Source organism: Lathyrus oleraceus, chromosome 5 (genome assembly GCF_024323335.1).
Source record: "Lathyrus oleraceus cultivar Zhongwan6 chromosome 5, CAAS_Psat_ZW6_1.0, whole genome shotgun sequence".
NCBI classification, from domain to species: Eukaryota; Viridiplantae; Streptophyta; class Magnoliopsida; order Fabales; family Fabaceae; genus Lathyrus; species Lathyrus oleraceus.
Window position 1 is genome coordinate 291,805,496 of NC_066583.1, and position 16,367 is coordinate 291,821,862.

Below are 16,367 nucleotides of genomic sequence, written 5' to 3' on the forward strand. Positions count from 1 at the left end.
GATGCTACAGAGGAAGCTCAGGTTTCCATGACCCTGGCACTGTGCCTCGGATATGTATTTCTGTTAGTATACGAGTATACTATTACAGAAAATCCAAGTTCAATCACTGAACTTTCAAAAAGCTTCGGGCACCCATCAAATATAAGAGCACATGTTTACTAGCATAAAACCAATTTGTAGTTTCATCATTTGGAATTTGTAGCAACACACACAAGGATGACCTCAAGCAATGCTATGGGTTATTTGCAATTTAATTCATCTACTGGCATAAAACCAATTTGTCGTTTCATCATTTGGAATTTGTAGCAACACACCAGGATGACCTCAACCAATGTTATGGGTTATTTGCAATTTAATTCATCTGTCATGCAATGAGCATCAGCTACATGTTATGACCCCTGCGGGGTAATATCTATTAAAGAAAAACTAATTCCTATAAATCCCCAAATCAGAAACAATGCCTTTTCTTGATTATCGGTCTGGATTTTAAATGACAAGGAAATGAAAAAATAACTAGCCCTCCAGGGACAGACAGCAAAAATGTTTGATGCTTGAGAACTACATAGAAAGAAAAGAATCTCGGTTGTGAAATCAGCCTCTATGAAGGAGCTGAGAAGCTGAACCTAAATCCAGTCTTACCACGATCATGTTCATTCTGCCTGAGTATGTAGTAGTAGTTACCCTGAAACAGTGAGAAAAGTATATCAGTGAAGAAATCATAGAAAGTCATGATAAAAAAAACACCCAATTAGGGGGGAGGACAGGGGAGGGCAACATCAGAAAGGGATCAAGACTTTTTAGAGACCTATAAAGCACAGCTGGTTGTTTACCTATATTATTAGTACATAAATCAAAAGAGTATATTACACACACCACTAGGGTGCATGCTTCACAACAAATTCAAACCTTGGATCACATTTTGGGGCAGATGGGCAAATGTTAAGAGTTCAATTCAGAACCAAATCTTAAGGAAAATAAAACTAGAAAAAATATATAACAATCCCAATATCCAAACATAACAAATAAGACTGTGTACCCCAACCCAAATTCCTTTATATTTCCCAAGTCACGCCGCCACCCTAAACCTAAAATGAAAATAGATTAGCTTACCTCCTGCCTAATTAAATGTAAAGAAATTGAAGCATAAGCTAACCTCTACGCGGAAAAGACTAGTAGGAACAACAAATCCACACCCGACTGATGTTCGGAAGGATTCTAAGAACCTCTGAGGAGAGAAGTGCTTATATTCATTCTGAGTTAATTTAGCAGTATTCCCAGCACCAGCAAAAACATGGCCATGAACCCCATGTTCTCTTAACCACCTAATCGGGAGATCAAAAGAGAGATCTGCAAAAGCTGTAACAGCAAGATCTCCTCCAACGAAGTCCCACTTAGAGGAATCATTATTGTCATCATTGAATACATCTCTGCTTTGTCTTCGTGGTTCAGCAGGACCTATTCCCCTAGTTTTAAATCCCCATGATGTCATTGGCCCTCCTAGGGTGCAAATTGGAGAGAAGTCACCACCCAAATAAAATCTTTCAGGAAGGGGAGATGGCTTGTTCCTGAAATCATGTCCCCATGGAAAAACAGCACCAGCAGAAATCCCTAGGTTCAGTGCTGTATTATAAAACCCAAAGGGAATCGCATACCGAACATCAAACTCCTGCATAAAAAGAGCTAAACAAGTTAGTCCAGAAAAAATATTAAAAACCAAAGAGCATAAAAGCCAGTGACAAAATTGCACCCCCCAATGTTTAGCATTTGCTATAATCAAAATCACTTTCAATTTCAAAACAGACGGTGACAAAATTGCAATATAGACAATCAAGTTCTGCAACTACCCAAGAGATATATAGCCCCCATTAACGAAGTAGAAGCATAGAAGGCAATAAGCAGCCAGTCATGTGCCAAGATCTACTGAGTAGTGGGAATAAAAAAACATACTGTTCAAGTTCAACATATGAGCATCCTGCTTATGAAAAACAAATGTGTCCTTTCATTGCATAGAAATACCCCACCCACGAGAAACAAGTACCTCTAATCTTCCTACTACCAACAAAATTAAATTTTAATGATGTCATCATGTCAAGATAGATAGGAAAAAGAAAGTATATTTCTACAAATTTTCTGCTATTGGAACAGACGATCAGGTTCTGAATTATTCATGTGTCCAAGGAGGTGGAATCCGCCCGTGCCCAACAAATCTAGTTTTAACCCTGATAGAGTAATCCTTAATGTAATTAATTTTATTGAGAAAATTGGGTCTGCTTCAATTTGAAAATTCCAGCACTCACAGAGCTATGTCAATTATTACTTCTTCTATATAACTTGACCTTAAGACTAATATGTTTTAGTCAGGATGCAATACAATTACATTGCAGCAGATTAATTTTAAAAAAAAAACAAGAAAAGGATTTGTGTACCTGACGCAAAAACCGCAAGCTGCGATGATCTGGTGTAAGGCCACCAAGGTGAGTGGTAGAAACAAAAGCATGCCCTTTTGTTGGCCTAATTGGTGAGTTTCTCCTATCAATTTTAAATGTATACTTCAAAGATGATAGCAAACCATGCCCAAGCTGCCTCCTTACAGACCTGGATGACATTTGTAATGGATCTGTTAAGGTACGCCATCCAAGAGTATATGCCAAATCATGGTGCTTTGTTGAGATTAAGCCAAGAGACATGCCCAACGATTGCTCTTTGTACGAAGAAAACTCTTGCCAATCTTGGGAAAGCATGAACAGACGTGCTGAAATTGGAGTTGAAGTTGCTTTAAGTCGAGGGACATATAACCCCACACTCACCTCGGTTGCTTGGTTGGCACCGTAAGCCAAAGAAGCATCCCACAGATCACCATAACCTAACGGGTTTTTGTACTTAAGAGTACCTTCAGCAGTCCAAGAACTGGTCTACAAAAGCATTGACAAAATTCCAAATTGAAAAAATACAAGCAGATTAAGACCAACAATTACTCAGTATATCAATACACCCTTTCCAACAGAACAAGGACTGGAACAAAAATGTTCTAATATATCACGGCAAAAAAATTATAAATGAACATCCATCTATACAATAAAACATATCTGTTTGTTTTGCTGCAACAGTATAAAAGCTGGCATTAAGAGTCTGTGAAGCAGATAAGTCTGATTCCCTTCAACAATTAATTGTCAAAAAGCAAGTCATTACATGTGTCACGCCTCCATAGAGCATTGTCATCCAATTTGTCAAAGCTCATACTAAAATATGACACTAACACCCTAACCCCAAGGGTAGGAAGAATAGGTTTTTTCTCAACAATTTAACCAAAAATCAATAGTTTGTGTAAGTAACAGGTGGTGATTAAATTAAAAAACAATATTTCTATGCTGGTACCAGCAATCCCAACTACAAGTGAGACTAAAATCATGATTTCTTATCCATATAAGGAAGTGACACACACTTCTGCTGCAAACTACAAAGCCCAAAGCTTCTCAAGAATGATCATATAGAACCAACCCCAAGTCTCTGCTATCCCTTTCTCAAAATTAATGAAGAAGACGCTTAAATTATTAACATTATCTTAATAACTATCTAGAACATAAACATCTTCTTCTTCTCAAATTACAGGGTTGTGGTTTGTTGCACCAGAAATTACTAATATTCCGAAATGAAAATCTAGACATCAATCATTCGCATATAACTATCACGATTCATTAATAACTACAACAAGCTCAAATATAGAAGATGTGTAATCAGAATTTTATTTACAATGTCTCAAATAGCATTAAAGCGTCCACTAGGATTGATTCTATAGCAAAATCAGTATCAGATGGAAATAAATAAAAATTTGAGAATGAGAGTGTACCGAGGGTTTGGTATAAACACCAAATTCACCAGAGATTTTGTGAACAGCCTCGACGATGTTGATGACGACATTAGCAGTGTTAGGCAACTCCCGCGGTCCAGGCTCGAGACTAACCTTAGTAGATTCAAAAACCCCAAGGCTCTGAAGCCTAGCAAGTACGATTTCCGAAGCACGAATGAGTTCCTGCATGGTGGTAACATCCTCGATTCCCTTGACTTCCGCTTCGATCACCCAGTCCTTGGTGGTGGTGTTGCCGCGAATTATGACGTCGTGGACTCGGATAGGGACTAGTTCCGATGAGAGTCGGCGGGAAAGGGTTTCAAGCTTGAATTTCTGCTCTCGCAAACGGGCAATTGGGGATTGGGGGATTTGGGGAGTCGGGGAGTCGGAATCGACATAGTCTTCGTCTTCCTCCTCGTCTTCGTCTTCTTGTTCGTCGATGTCGTCGTCGTTTTCTTCGGTGGGGCGTTGGGCATTGTTAGGGTTTGGAGGAGATGGAAGTGGGTTTTCCATAGTTTGATCGGTTTCGGATGCAGTTTGTTAGTACCTTGCTTGTTTAGTTGGTGAGATGGAACTGAAAAGAGTAGAAACAACGCACAAAAATGTCGAGCGTTTTTTTTTTACTAAAAAAAAAAGTGTGAAGTCATCTATTAGAATAAAAAATGTTCTAAAATAATTGATTTATTTCAATTGTAAATTTATTAATGCATCTTATTTATATGTTTGCAAAAACACAAAAATATTTTTTAGATTTTAAAAGATATATTTTCGGACGTATCATGTACCAATGTTATGGCGTACCAACTGAGGGTCATCTTAGATGAATACTAAAATAAAATTTGGAGATACATCTCCGCAATTTTCAATAAATATGTCGATAGTTGATCAGTCCAGTGGACATTTCGGAGATGCATCTTTGAAAGTTTGGGACAAAATTTTGAAATTTGTTGGCATCTTTGCATGTTAATATTTTTGAAGATACATCTTCAAAATATTTTGATAAAACACATGGCTGCATGATCACACAACCATATTTATTTTCCACTCAAAATCCTCACCAAAAATTCTTTCATTCTCAATCCATGTTTTTACTCCAAATCTTCAATCTTGTGTTTTATCACATCAAAGAGAGAAAAATAAGTTGGAATTTCAGGTAAAGATCATTTATTCCAAGCCTCATTGCTCATATTAATCTTGTTTTCTGTCTGAAAAACAAGAGTTTTATCTGGAGATACATTTCTGAAACGAGTATAAACTTACCCGAAAATGCATTTTTGGTATTTGTTTGTGTTTATTTTTCCAGCTCTATTTACAGCATTAGCTCTTATTTACTGTTCTATGGTAATTGTTTTCATTAGATATGATGCACCCTGATGTTTTCCCCAAACAAGTTGTGTCTCCTACTATTAAAGGTGTTGTTGTGAAGGCGGTAGATGTTGACAACAAATTAAAAAATGAGCAAGAATTTTAATCTCGTGATCACATGCTTCAATGGATTCGTAGGGAGACCTCCAAACTGGGATTTGGTGTGGTTATCGGAAGGTCCGATAATGATTCATATAGAATATCTGCTTTTGTGATAATTATGTGCGAAAGAAACAGGAAATATAGAGCTCATCTCCAAAATTTTAAATAAGACGACACTGGTTCAAGAAAATATGAGTGTCCCTTTAAGGTGTGTGGGTATATGTTGGCAAACAATAGCTGGAGATTTAATGTCATATGTGGTTTGCATAACCATGATTTGTGTGAAAAGTTAGTCGGTCACCCAATTGTGTGTCGCCTCATGCCGGAAGAGAAGGAATACGTTGCTGACATGACATTGAATTTGGTTCAACCGAAAAATATACTTGCAACTTTGAAACGTAAAAGACCGTAAAATAGATCAAATATCAAGCAAGTGTACAATATTCGGTACAAAACTAACAATGCGCTTAAGGGGGATATAACTGAAATACAATAACTCTTGAAATTGTTGGATGATAACAGTTATGTGTTTAGGTACCTAACATGCGAGGATTGAGTTACCTTTAAAGATATATTTTAGACTCATCTTAATTCCATCAAGTTGTTCAACGCCTTTCCTACTATGCTCATATTTGATTCAACATACAAGACCAACATGTATAGACTTTCATTATTGGAGATGGTTGGTGTCACCTCTACTGAGAAGGCCTATTCTGTCGTGTTTACATTTCTAGAGAGCGAAAAAAAAGATAATGTTACTTGGGCCTTAGAGGTGTATCGAGAAATATTGAAGGACCAAGAAGAGATGCCTAAAGTGATTGTTATCAACCACGACACCGCCTTGATGAATTTGGTTGCAAAGGTATTTCCTACTTCTTATGTATTACTTTGTAGGTATCACATAATAAAGAATGTGAGAAGTCGGGTTAAACCCGCGGTAGGGACGAAACAAATAAAGTTCGAAGATGGAAAAATGGTGAAGGCAATGTGGTTGTGGAAAAAAATAATGGATGCATGGAATCGTATAGTAAATTCTTCCACAAAAGAGTTATATGTCAATTTCGTTATGCATTTTAGGAAATTGTGTGAAAAATATCATGATTTGTTGAAATATGTTGAGAGCGCAATTCTTGACCAGGTGAATGAGAAAATTATTTGTGCTTGGACTAATCAGGTTAGACACCTTAGAAATACAACAACTAAATAATAAGGGCGATTTGTGTAGAGATTGGGACTCGGTGAACCAAATGATTCAGAACCAGTATAATAAGATACAAATATCATTTGGTTGGAGCATCACAGCTTTAGAATACATATTTAAATATAACAATCTTTATTCTCAGTTGGTCAGTAATATTTCTCGAGTGGGTTTGAATTATATTTTTTACGAAGCTAAACGAGCTGATAATGTATGCTCCGATAGCGGAAAGTCTGGATGAACATTTGTGAAAATATATGGTCTCCCATGTGCTTGTTTTATTACTAAAAAAAATGAAACTTGGTAGCCCGATAAAAATGGATGAGGTTTGTGTTAGAACTTTTTAGTCACCATTATAATATTACATGCGTGATGCAATCATCATCATCACTACAAATTTCATCATCAATATCGGAAGAAAAAAACCAAAATTTTCCAGATCCACAATCGCATCTTTTCCTATTTCAAACGTATCTCCATCAAATTGCAGAGCAAATAGAAAAAACCAAGGTCATCCAAATATCAAATCTTCATCAATCATAATAATACTAAATCAATTCTAAATTGGCAAGGAATCAAATCACATAGAAGATCAATCTGAAATCAACTAAATTGAATTTTCAAATTTGATGTTTTTACTATAAAAGAAGGATCTATAAGAAGAGAAAGGGGATGGATTTTGACAGAGAAAAAAGAAACATTCACAACACAAAAATCCCATGAGTTTTGGTCATCAGTGCTAACAACACTACAGTAATAACATTGAATCACCCTGGAAAAATTAAACTCAATTTGTTAAACTATTATCTTCCCTTGGAGCACACAAATAATGATAACAAGGAAATCAAAAGAGGAGAAGAAATTGAAGTTAACACCACCAAATTCATTGCCGACGAGACCGAAACATAAGAGCCACACTGCGGTTGTTCCGTGCACACAACCACGCGCCGTTGAAACCTCCAAGATCCACCAAATGCAACACGTCGATTGCCGATGCAAACGGAATCACCACAAGGGTATGAAGCTATCCTTTCAATTTGATTTATGTGAATTGTTTTTTGTGTGGTGTTAAATAGTTGTTGCGTTTACTTGCATTTGTATGCTAACTGAGTGAGAGGTCGATGAATGAGAGAAAGAGAATTGGTATTCTCTCCATTTATTTCTGAAAGTAACTCTGATGGAAAAGAGAATAAATTTGGTTTTACTGATTTTTTTTCTTTAACATGTTATTACTTATTTTTATTTTAATTAATTTAAAATTAAATATTCCTACATATTTTAAATAAGTCAAAGCTTTTTTTAAATAACTTGAATCACAAATGGGGCACCCCTCCCCATGGGTTTTTTTTACCGAGATAATCCAGTTTTTCGAAAAAATTCCCAAAATACCTCAGTTTTTAGCAAAATTCCCAATCTACCCCACTTTTAGGAGGTGTCACCAATTGAATTGGCGACTCCTCTTAAATCTTGAATGGAGGCGTGCCCTAGCCAATCCAATTGGCGCCTATGTGTAAGGTTTAAGAGGAGTCGTCAATTCTTTTGGCGACACCCTTAAAAAAGCCTCAAATGACAAAACCTCCAACATGAAAATTGTATATCTTTTCAAAAAAATGAATTTGGACATAAATTTTGCACATAAATTTTGCATCATTTGGATTTTTTATGAGAAAGGTATGGAGACCTGAACTTGGACTCTTTGACATTTCAATTGTTATGTGGCCTATAATGTTTTGTATTATCACATGTGTTTATTTTTGAATTATGAAATTTTGTCCAACATAACAATTGAAGTAGACATCTCAAATTTTCCAATGCATTTGGTCCCACCTCAAAATAATTAAAAATGAGTGAGTTAGGTCCTTGCGAAGTTGACCCAAAATTAGGGTTTCTGTCAAAACATGTGTATGTGAATTTTGCCAAAAGGGACCAACTTCAAGCCCTTCTGTTTGAATGATAAAACCCTCAAATGACAAAACCTTCAACATAAAAGTTGTAGATCTTTTCAAGACAATGAATTTGGACTAAAATTTTGCATCATTTACATTTTTTTAGAAAGGTATGGGCACCTGAACTTGGACTCTTTGACATTTCAATTGTTATGTGGCCTATAATATTTTGTATTATCACATGTGTTTCTTTTAGAGTTATGAAATTTTGTCCAACATAACAATTGAAGTAGACATCTCAAATTTTCCAATGCATTTTATCCCACCTCAAAATAATTAAAAATGAGTGAGTTAGGTCCTTGCGAAGTTGATCCAAAATTAGGGTTTCTGTCAAAACATGTGTATGTGAATTTTGCCAAAAGGGACCAACTTCAAGCCCTTATGTTTGAATGATAAAACCCTCAAATGACAAAACCTTTAACATAAAAGTTGTAGATCTTTTCAATACAATGAATTTGGACTAAAAGTTTGCATCATTTGCATTTTTTTTTAGAAAGGTATGGGCACCTGAACTTGGACTCTTTGACATTTCAATTGTTATGTGGCCTATAATGTTTTGTATTATCACATGTGTTTATTTTTGAATTATGAAATTTTGTCCAATATAACAATTTAAGTAGACATCTCAAAATTTCCAATGCACTTTGTCCCACCTCAAAATCATAAAAAATGAGTGAGTTAGGCTCTTGGGTAGTTGACCCAAAATTAGGGTTTTAGTCAAAACATGTGTATGTGAATTTTGCCAAAATGGAGTTTAGACAAAGAAACCTAATGTTTGGAGTTTACACAAAGATAAATTTGATATAATACGACTTGATATTAATAAAATTTGGAGTTTACACAAAGAAACCTAATGGTGATGACCGGGATCACCTAACCGACCTCCGGTCCCACATCCCCTAGCTACCCTAACCCTTGGCCCTAACCCACGTTGACGATTCTGCACCGGTGTTTGTTCATCTGAGGGGCCAGAAGCGTCATTACCTCCTACATGAGAAGATCCGTTGAGGTATTCAGCCAAGTCAGCATAGTCTTCAGTATTCAATGATGGTGTAGCGGCGTAGCTGAGCTCATGACCCATGCCAGAGAAGTTGGGATGTGGTTGACTCATGGATGGGCGACCGGGACGGTTGAAGGGAGACATGGGTGTGAATGATGCGTCTAGGAAAGATTGCAAAGGTTGTTGGGGTGTTTGGAAGAGATATGGTTGTGGGATGTTTTGGTTTTGTGATGTTTGGGCTTCTTGGCTACGGTAGGAGGAGGAGCAGTTAGTGTTTTGGCTAAGGCGACTTTGGTAGGGTGATGGTGGGGGTGCGAAGCGATGTTCGGTCTGAGGTTGATGGTCAATTTGTTGGTGGTGGTATGGGGTATGTTCTTGGTATTGGGGTTGGGTGAATGGCATGTTTTGGTTGTATGTTTGTGTGTTTGTGGAACGGAAAGTTTGACGGATAGGGGGTTGTGAGTAACCGGGCTGAGAATGTTGTTGGGGGTTAGATGTTGATCCTTCTTGTGTGTAACTTGTCTGGCGTGGGTCGTAGAGGTACATATCATCGGCGATGAATTGAAAACCAACCGATCTGTACCAAGCCATATAAGTACGACTTGGTTTTACCTCATTTGGCATGACTGCGTCAGTTAAGACATGGTCATGACGGTGCTTACACTTGCGACACTCCGATATTGCGAAGGTTTGCCAAAGGTTGAAGTTCCATTGGTCGTTCACTTTACGCATATGCCATTCTCCTAGGCTAGCTGGGGGATCTGGGATATTCTGGACCATACCGAACTGCAGCTTCACACGATCGGTGTTGTGCATCTCCACAGTTGTGAACCGTATTATCGGTGTGCATGTTGTCCATACGGCTGCGTCTTCAGGGTTGACCTCATGGTCATGATCCAGATTAAGGTATGGACGCCAAATGAACTGAAATGTTAAAGAAGATAGGATTATAATGAATGTAGAAAAAGTTAAGATAATATGACGAAATAATGAAGTTATTTAGCTTACGTCTAGCGGTCGAAGGTGATCCAACAAGTTGCGATACTGAGTAATACAATGTCTCGGACATCTGCTGTAAATCATACCACGCGCCGACCATCTACACCAAAAAGTTAAAAAAAATTAGTTTGAGGTAATAAACTTTAAGGAAGTAAGTAAAGATATAGCAATTTAAACAACTTACTTTTTTGCATATGAAAAAGTGAAAGGGTTGTTATTGACCGGTGCTAGAGATGGTAGTCTTGACCAACCCCATGCTTGTAGCAAAACAGCACATCCAGAAAATGTAGATGTGTCTTTATGGGAGTTTTTGCACAACGAACTATAGAGATAGGCTAGACAAGCGGATCCCCAACTGTAACTACTTATTCTATCTACATGTCTAAGTAGAGGTAAGTACGTAATATGCATGTTAGAACCACTACCTTCGGGAAATAAAAAGGATCCTATTAACAGCATAATGTAACACCTAGTTTTTATTATTCGAGCATCTTCGGTAGAATGCTCATCTAAATATAAACTATTATAATATGACTTTAGGCGTGAGAGTAGTATACCTTGACCTCTAGCATTATCATCTAACAAATCAGATTCTAAAAGCTCCATGCAAATTGAATTTGCATAGTTGGTCTTACCATTAACAGCTTTGCCTTCAATTCGTAGTCCTAAAAGCATGTAGACGTCTTCCAACGTCACGGTACACTCACCGGTTGGAAACCAAAATGTGTGTGTCTCTGGCCTCCATCTTTCGCATAAGGCTAGAATGAACTTGTTATCTATAGACCAAGACATAATCTTGCTAATATGACCAAAACCGGCGAGTTCAACATAAGGTTGAATCATCGGGTCCATTGGGACAAATTCATGGACTCGAGTTCGAAACCTTGATACATCCTATAATAGAAATAATATAACACTTGACTAAGTTGGTATTTCAAAATAAAATGGGGTTGGTGAAGATGAAAGATAAAAAGTTCATAAAAGAAAAAACTTGCATATGTTGCGATGTTTGCAACTGTTCCTCTGTGTGCTTCGCCCATTGTGAGTAAAGACATATTGTTAGGGAGTTGGTGTATATGAAATTGGAAGATGTTGTTGAAGATGAAATTGTAAAAGAAGTATTGTGGAGGAAGTAGTGAGAATTTTGGTGTGGAAGTAGTGTTGAAGGAGTGGATGTATTTATAGGCAAATGGATGAGAGCATAAAAATTTGTGTTTGCATGGTGTCTCCACCTCATTTGGCGACCATGTACAATCCTAAAGAGGGGTTGCCATTCAAATTGGCGACACCATAGGGACATGCATGCAAGGCTAGGTCTGAATGCTTGGTTTCGAGGTCTGATTGCATGGGGCCGCCACTTGAATTGGCGACCATGTACAAGCCTTAAGTGGAGGCGCCAAACCATTTGGCGACACCATCTGCATGACTGACACATGGATGTCTTGTCTCCTGCATGCTGAACAACTCACTTGTGGAAGGCTTGCATGGTTGACACATCATCTCAGACTGTCTTGCATGACTGACACATCATCTCAGAACTATCTTACATGTCCGACACGTGGCTGTCTTGTCTCCTGCATGCTGAAGAGTCACTTCTTGATAGCTTGCAAACTTGACACATCAACTCACACTGTCTTGCATGACTGACACATCATCTCAGAACTAGCTCGGATGCTTCACACATCATCTCAGAGTAGCTTGAGTGTCCGACACATCATCTCAGAACTAGCTAGCATGTGACACACTGATACCATCTATTTAAGTGTCTTACTATCAACATCCAAGACACTTCACTCACATTCATCTGCAGTATTTTCTTAGTTTTCATCTCCACAATGTCATCTTCATCATTATACAGTGTCAACATTCACTACAACGGTGAAACTTTTGAGCCTGAACTTCATGGCTTTTATTTTCGAAACACTGATACCATTAGAATCACGATCAAGAGAAATGCAACCTTTTTGCATTTGAAAAAAGAATACAATCCTTTATAGGATCAGGTATTGTGTCAAAGATCACATATCGAAATCCAATATTTTTTGAGAACGGTCAATGCAAGTTTTTCCCCCTTAAGGTACGAGACGATGAAGATGTTGAATACATGTTTGTTAGTCATGAACATTCAGGCAACAACTGTATCGAGTTGTACATTACTCTACAACCATGTATACCATCCCAACAGTCTCAACTAACAGAACAGGATGAAGCTGGTGAAGATGATGCAGATGATGCACAATGGTCAGATGAACTCAACCCAGAAGCAGAAGTAGAAGTCGACGTTGTTGATGAAGAAGAAAAGGAGACCGAGATACAGGTTGATCACATGCTGAACAACGACGATGAAGATGATGATCAACCACCACCAATACCTCCTAGTCATGTCTACAATCCGCCTCAACATATGACAAATATGGATCTTCACGACGATGAAACATCCGATAGTGTCTTCTATAATCCGTATCCGAGACCAGTAGGAGAATTAAAGGTGGGAGATATGTTTCGTACCAAAGAAGAATGTGTTCTGGCAATCAAAAAATTCCACATGAACAACTTTGCTGACTTTACAGTGAAACGCACTGATTCTAGAAGGTATGTTATCGAATGTCGTAACATGCTTTGTAAGTTTCATTTGGCTGCGTCTTACAAGAAGAAAAATGACTCTTGGGAGATCGCTTCAATAGACCCACCGCACAGTTGCATTGCAACTAACGTTGAACAAGATCACCGTAAACTGAGCACAACTTTGATATGTCAAGACATTCTGCCATTGGTAAATAAAGACCCATCAGTGAAGGTGAGTATAATTATATCCCATATCCGAACAACATATAATTATACTCCATCTTACAAGAAAGCATGGATTGCGAGGACAAAAGCTGTTGAACAGTTTTCGGCAACTGAGAGGATTCATTCAAGGAATTGCCACGGTTTTTATGGGCACTAAAAACATATGTCCCAGGAACTGTGGCAATTATGGAGACAGTGCCAGCAATGATGCCAGACGGAACCTGTGCTACAGGTAATAGAATATTTCACCGTCTCTTTTGGGCATTTGACTCGTGCATCAAAGGTTTCGCTTTCTGCAAACCTATCTTGCAAATTGATGGCACTTGGTTATACGGAAAATACAAGGGTACTTTGCTCATGGCGGTTGCACAAGACGGTAACAACAATGTCTTTCCCATTGCCTTTGCTCTTGTTGAAGGTGAAACGGCTGGTGGATGGGGCTTCTTTCTTCGACATCTCAGAATGCATGTGGCTCTACAAGCCAATCTATGTTTGATTTCTGATAAACATGTTGTAACACCTCAAAATTTGCCCTCCTCTCTTGGGACTAGCATTAACATATTACATACATTTTTAGGTCATTAGGCATTGCATGTTGCATATCATGTGGTTACATTGTGCAAGCCATTATCTCAAGTCTTGTTCAGAAGATGAGGAAGTCAAAGTGCAAGCCTAGGGTTTATTAATTGATCATTGGCCATATGAGGATGAGGCAGTTCAAATTAGGGTTTCATGATTCTAAAAGGATATTGGTCTTCATCTTGATTGAAATGATACATCATCATCATCCTGGTTTGTTTTCATCAAGTGTTGAGGCAGATTCCTTGAGATTAGGGTTTTGACCAATGGTCAACCCTAATCAGTTGCATTGGGCCAGTCAAGGGCATAATCAGGAGATGGGGTCTATGATGGCTATGGGGTTCATGAAATGATTATATTGTGCTTATTGGGGCTAGGGTTTCACCCTTGAGCCATTTCATCAGGAGATTGGAGCTCAGTTGGATCAGTGCATGGCCAAATTCATCTATCAGATGAAAAGTCAATTGTGGTCAACTGTACATGATTTGAGGGATTTGGAGGTGGAAATGAGTTGGATACACAACTTTCATGTTGGAACAAGTGTTATATGACATCTCAAAGCTTAAGAATGAAGGAAATCAAGTCAGGACAAAAACTGCCAAAAATAGAAAGTGACTTGTAATTGAAGTTTCCAAAAATGGAAAGTTTTTGACCTCAAAATTACATGTCCAAGGAAGCTTCAAATGGAAATTTGTTCAACATGAAAGTTGTAGATCTTGTTCTCACCTTTCCAAAAAGTCCAAGAACTTGAAAATCCCATGTATGGTTGTCAAATTATGGCCCAGTGAATTTTGAAAATGACCCATAATCAGGAGGGCATAATTTCCACATGGAGTGTCCAAATTGGGTGTTCTTTATATGCACAAACTCCATTTGACATGTACTTTCATGGTGCATAATTGGATTTCTTCAAAAATGGTCAATGCAAAAAGTCAAATTTCAACTGTATAGTTAAAAGAACCAGGGGCAAAATTGTCCAACTTGTGAAATAATTGGAATTTTTGAGTGGGGATTTTTGCAACACTTCATAAATGGCATTTGGAACTTGTTGGAATATTCATAACATGCTAAGGCTTCATGGTTTGGAAAATGGCTTTTGAAATGAACTTGAATAATTGAACACATAAGCCATCACATAGTGAAAATGAGAAATACACCTCCAATGAGCATGCAACAAGTGGCAATAGCTCATGACAGGTGTTTAGAAGGTGTATGAGGTGGCAGTGAACTGTCATGAGCTGGCATGTGAAAATACAATTTTGCCCCTAGCTTGAAAGTGACATTTTCATTAATCATTTCCAATTGATTAATTAGCATGGTTAAGCATGGATTAAGCTGGCATATATATTCTTAATCATCATCAAATCATAACAGAATTCACATTTTCACCAAATCAGATCCAAAAACTCATCACATTCTCTCAAATTCTCAAGAACACCAAAACCAAAAATTGACAAGAATTTCCTCAATTCTTGCTCAAATTGCGAAATTCTTTTTGCATTGATCTTCAATCATCCTATACTCCATCTGTTTTGGAAATTTGAATCAAGAGGAGCTCCATTCGTGGTTGTTCATGTTGGAGGCATCAATGGTGAATTGAGGTTTTCATGCACTAGGAGCAACATCAACTGAATTCAAGCACTCTACTCACCTTCCACAAGCTTCTACTCCATCTGTTTGAAGCTAAAACGCGCGAAGAACATCAACATCTCCACTGCCATTCCAGGTAATCGAAAATTCGAATGTCACGATTCTTTGACTGGTCATATGCGTTTTATAGTTCGTTGAATGTAGATTTCAGTGATGCTTTTAGTTTAGGAAATAATGAACTGTAGCTCATGTAATCTGGATTCAAAGTTTCGATGCAAAACCCTAACTCGATCGATCCGTAGGATTTAGGAACTTGTAGGTTAAATTAGGTTGATATTTGGATTCTACGTTAAGAGACGGTTCCAACGGATATTCGTTTGCTCATTTTGGTGATGATTTGATGTTCACGTGTTCTTGAGGTGTTCTAAGGAAGAAGATGAGATTTCTGGAAATATAGGCTTGTTTGATCCGAATTTTCATTTGAATTTTTAAACCGCCTGTTTCCCGCGCCCGCGTTCCATATTTACAACTATGCCACTGGTTAATCCATTTAATTTAATATAATTCTAAATAATTCTTAAAAATTCATAAAAAGCTTAGAAAATTCATAAAAAATTAATTAAAAATCAGAAAAATATGTGGATTTTTGTGTTGACTTCCTAATTGACTGTAGAATTTTATTGACCTATTGATGGAAGTTGTGCTTGGAGGAATTTTAGTTTGACCTAGGGTTATTTGGCATGTGTGCAATTTTGATACCTTTGGCCATTTTGATTGTGAAATCCTCATGCTTACAAAGAAATGTTTGAAAATTTTTGTGATGATTGTGGACTGGCTAATGGTGATTTACATGTAAATTTCATGAATTTTGGATTCCTGGTGTTTGAGTTATGAATTTTGGAACCTAGGTGTGACAATTTGTGTCACACCTCATTATGTCAACTTGCTGGA

General features: G+C 37.6%; 1 protein-coding gene across 1 annotated transcript; it reads right to left on the reverse strand.

Annotated features, from left to right (window-relative positions):
* Window positions 1-319: 319 nt before the first annotated feature.
* Window positions 320-4,477, reverse strand: LOC127083997 (uncharacterized). Its single transcript, XM_051024360.1, has 4 exons — window positions 3,848-4,477; window positions 2,427-2,912; window positions 1,154-1,666; window positions 320-682 (listed from the first exon to the last, which is right to left on the reverse strand). The coding sequence occupies exons 1-4, from the start codon at window positions 4,358-4,360 to the stop codon at window positions 599-601; spliced, it is 1,596 nt and encodes a 531-aa protein (XP_050880317.1). The 5' UTR covers window positions 4,361-4,477; the 3' UTR covers window positions 320-598.
* Between the last annotated feature and the right edge of the window lie 11,890 nt (window positions 4,478-16,367).

Coding starts and splice junctions, on each gene's coding strand:
- LOC127083997 (XM_051024360.1), bottom strand. CDS start 4,360: ATGGAAAACCCACTTCCATCTCCTCCAAACCCTAACAATGCCCAACGC. Junction 2,913..3,847: donor GTGTTTATACCAAACCCTCG/GTACACTCTCAT, acceptor ATGCTTTTGTAG/ACCAGTTCTTGGACTGCTGA. Junction 683..1,153: donor CTAGTCTTTTCCGCGTAGAG/GTTAGCTTATGC, acceptor TCACTGTTTCAG/GGTAACTACTACTACATACT.